The sequence below is a fragment of the Chenopodium quinoa genome, unplaced genomic scaffold (assembly GCF_001683475.1).
Source record: "Chenopodium quinoa cultivar QQ74 unplaced genomic scaffold, ASM168347v1, whole genome shotgun sequence".
Lineage (NCBI taxonomy): Eukaryota > Viridiplantae > Streptophyta > Magnoliopsida > Caryophyllales > Amaranthaceae > Chenopodium > Chenopodium quinoa.
The window spans coordinates 2,144,464-2,147,889 of NW_018743691.1; the positions used below are offsets into that span (position 1 = coordinate 2,144,464).

Consider the following 3,426-nt stretch of genomic DNA (forward strand, 5'->3'; position numbering starts at 1 on the left):
TTGATTTAACTTTAAAAATATATATAAGTAATTTTATAATCAAATTGAATATTCCTTAAAAAAATATTAAAACAACATTATACATAACGTTTTAAGTCAAAATATAAAAATTGAATAAAATTTTCATTTCTCATCTAATGTTCACTCTTGGCCAATATTTAAGATTAGATGATGATTCATGAAAATCTTCTATTTTAAGGGGTAAAATCTTTAACATTAAAAATGATACATGTATATAACATTTTTCTTCAAAGAATAAACTTACTCATTTCGTAAAGTCACAACTTTTAAAATTGTAAACAAGTTTATAAACAACAGTTTTGATATGCAATACCAATCTACCATCAATAGTATATTTTGATAAGATCTCGAATAAGAGAAATAGTTATCTCTAACTAAATCCTACATTATTTCACATAATTTTATATCATTATTTTTTTTTTAACTAACAATCTCATGGGAAAACACAAACAAGGACGGGATCATCAAGTAAGAGATATAAGCTCAACCTTTATTCTTTTCTCAATCCTTTTTCTCTACCTTCTATTCCTTATTTCGATTCTTTATTGTTTGCTTTATGATATCAAAAATTGTAATCAATAATTTGAATATATATCGAGCATATACAATAGGAAAATATATTAATTTATTTTATATTGTTATTTTTTTGGTTGATTTATCTTTATTAATCTCAATTTGCCTTTATCATGTTTATTCTAGGTGGTTGAAGTGCATTTTAATATATCCATGCATTGCAATGCATGTGAGAAAAAAGTAGCTAATGTTGTTTCTAAAATAAAAGGTATTTATTATTCTTTAATTTTATTGATGTAAGATTAAACCAATCAAATGCTAATATTTTAAATTAAACAATATCTATGTATCAATAATGCAGGAGTTGAAAAGTTTATTACTGATATGACAAGAAATAAAGTGATAATTTTAGGGCGTTTTTGTCCTGAGAAAGTTTTAAAGAAATTGAAGAAAAAGATTGGGAAAAAAGTGCATGTTATTGAATATGAAGGCATTGATAATAAAGATAAGAGAGGAATCTTTAGCGAAGGAGAAACAAAATTGGGTGAAGATAACTTAGATTACAAAGTTAGTTTAGATAAATTTTCAATGTGGTATGATGGAAAATATTATGGGAATGACAACCCAATTTTTACAATTTTTAGCGATGAAAATGCCAACTCTTGTGCGATAATGTAATTTGATTATTCATCCATTTCATAAATATCACAACTCTCTTCCTCTTATGTGACTCTCTTCTTCATTTCATCCATTTCTATTACTTCCTTTTTTATTACATACGATGTCTCTCTCCATTTATCCTTTATATTAGATTTGTCTTTCTGATTAAATTTTATCCATATGTCTCCTCATCACACAATTTTATATGTATGAAACAACATAATTATAATGTATTGCAATAGAAAAATACTCAATAATGCATCTTTCATATTCTTTAGTTGATAATATCAAGTAGTAGATTGCTTGGTTATATGTATGATTACATAGTGTTGTGTCGAGGTAAGGGAGAGTAAACAAATAAAAACAATATGGAAAGACCAATCAATTAAGAGCAAATCTTAACCTTAAGTAATAATACCTGTTATTTTGTAGGTTTTTCTTCTTATATACTTCTTCCGTTCGTTTATTATCGCACCATATAGGTTGGGCACAATTTTTTTGGTAGTGGAAAAAAAGGAAGAGGGAGAGAGGGGTAGAAGTACAAAAGTAACCACGTGATGTAAGCATAAACAAAAGAATCAAGTGTTTAAAGTAAGGGCAGCTAGATTGGGTATTTGCAGTGTGAACAGAGATATTTTGTTTCCTTAAATGCATATGGTGCAATATTTGTGAAATTTCCTTAAAAGGCAAGTGGTGCAATAATTAAAAAACGGAGGAAGTATTGTGAATAAGCATATGACCTCGCTCTCTGTTATTGAAAGGGTGGTAGTGTTACATACATGCAATTCTCCCTTACCCCACTTTTCTTTTTTTTTTTTTCTTTTTTTTTTTTTTGGGGGGGGGGGGGGGTGGGGTGGGGAATAGGACATATACACTACATTATGGATCATGGAACTAAGGAAGACTAGGGAAAATATTATAAGGAGAGTTGGAGAGATGATAAATGTAGTAGTAGTTAAGATAATATTGTCATTTTGAATTTAAGCAACAAGGAAAAAATTGATCAGCATTCAAGAGGCTAACTTCTCTCTTTATAGATTTAAGCATAAGAATTTTACAGTTTTCTAAATGCATTCGCTAATCTTAACTCATTTGTTTTATTTTCAGTCTTTTGATGATTATTATCACGGACATAAAGATTAAGCTTTAAATAAGAAAAACCAGTTTGATTTAGAATAAAAAAAAAACATTTTACTTGTGTTGGTAGGTTTTGTTGTCGAAATATAGTCATGGTTTATCAACAAATTAATATTACGCACGGTAATTATGATTCCCCATCATTTTCATAATGTTAGTTCCTAATATAATGAAGTGATCGTGATAGAAATGCCTAATAACTAAAGCCCCTGTTTGCTTCTTCTTCTTTAATATTTGAGCTATACGACATCCAATTCAGTAATTGTTAAACATGACACATATGGTAGAAATAAGTGCACGCATATCTTTTGATTGACAGTGTATGTTTGACAAGGCTATTTTTTTTTCTTTTTGCGGTTGAAAATAGAGCTTCAAAGTTAGTCTTCTTTTGGTCATGCTTAGCATGGGATAACCTTCTCTTTTACTTATGCTATTTTTCAATGTTTTTGACTACTTTTCCTATGTCTTCTATTGTATATATGATGTACTCGTACACCACTATAGGTAGTGGTACACATTTTTTCTTTCATATATTGCTAAGACAAATCTAGGTCCCTTACATATATACTTTATGTTTTTCTTGTTTAAATTATTGAAATTATTCATTATTCCAAATGTAATCTTTTTTATTATTAAATTACACATTTTTTTCTTCCTAGATTGCTAAGACAAATCTAAGGTCCCTTACATATACTTTATGTTTTTCTTTTTTAAATTATTGAAATTATTCATTATTCTAAATGTATTTTTTCTTATTAATTTACACAAAAGTACAAAACAAAAGTGCAATCACCAATAACCAAATGCAGATAAGAGATATCTTGGGATTGATGTTGTCGAGTGGAGGAAGATCTAAATTTTATCTCATAGGGTGGACTAAAATGTTTTACAAAGTTATGCATGATTTGCTTTCTTAAGAGAAGCATTATATATTCTACACCAATACAATTACACTTTGAAATGATTTCATACGTTGGGTCTTTGTATGAATTTAGGGTAGGCTGTCGATCATATTACTATTTGATCTTCAAAATTTTGACAATTTTGTCAACCATGCATTTACATGCATGTTAATTTAGCTATTATTTTTGTTTG

At 28.1% G+C, this 3,426-nt stretch overlaps 1 protein-coding gene across 1 annotated transcript; it reads left to right on the forward strand.

Annotated features, from left to right (window-relative positions):
• Positions 1 to 456: 456 nt before the first annotated feature.
• On the forward strand, positions 457 to 1,212 carry LOC110683673 (heavy metal-associated isoprenylated plant protein 19-like). The gene is made up of 3 exons (XM_021860071.1): positions 457 to 489; positions 721 to 802; positions 896 to 1,212. Exons 1-3 carry the CDS (start codon positions 457 to 459, stop codon positions 1,210 to 1,212), a joined length of 432 nt encoding a protein of 143 aa, XP_021715763.1.
• The last annotated feature ends 2,214 nt before the right edge of the window (positions 1,213 to 3,426 follow it).

What these genes read in the sequence shown, in the direction of transcription:
- LOC110683673 (XM_021860071.1), top strand. Translation starts at nt 457, where the DNA reads ATGGGAAAACACAAACAAGGACGGGATCATCAA. An exon ending in AACAAGGACGGGATCATCAA is followed by an intron (nt 490 to 720) that starts GTAAGAGATATA and finishes TGTTTATTCTAG; the next exon opens with GTGGTTGAAGTGCATTTTAA. An exon ending in TGTTGTTTCTAAAATAAAAG is followed by an intron (nt 803 to 895) that starts GTATTTATTATT and finishes TCAATAATGCAG; the next exon opens with GAGTTGAAAAGTTTATTACT.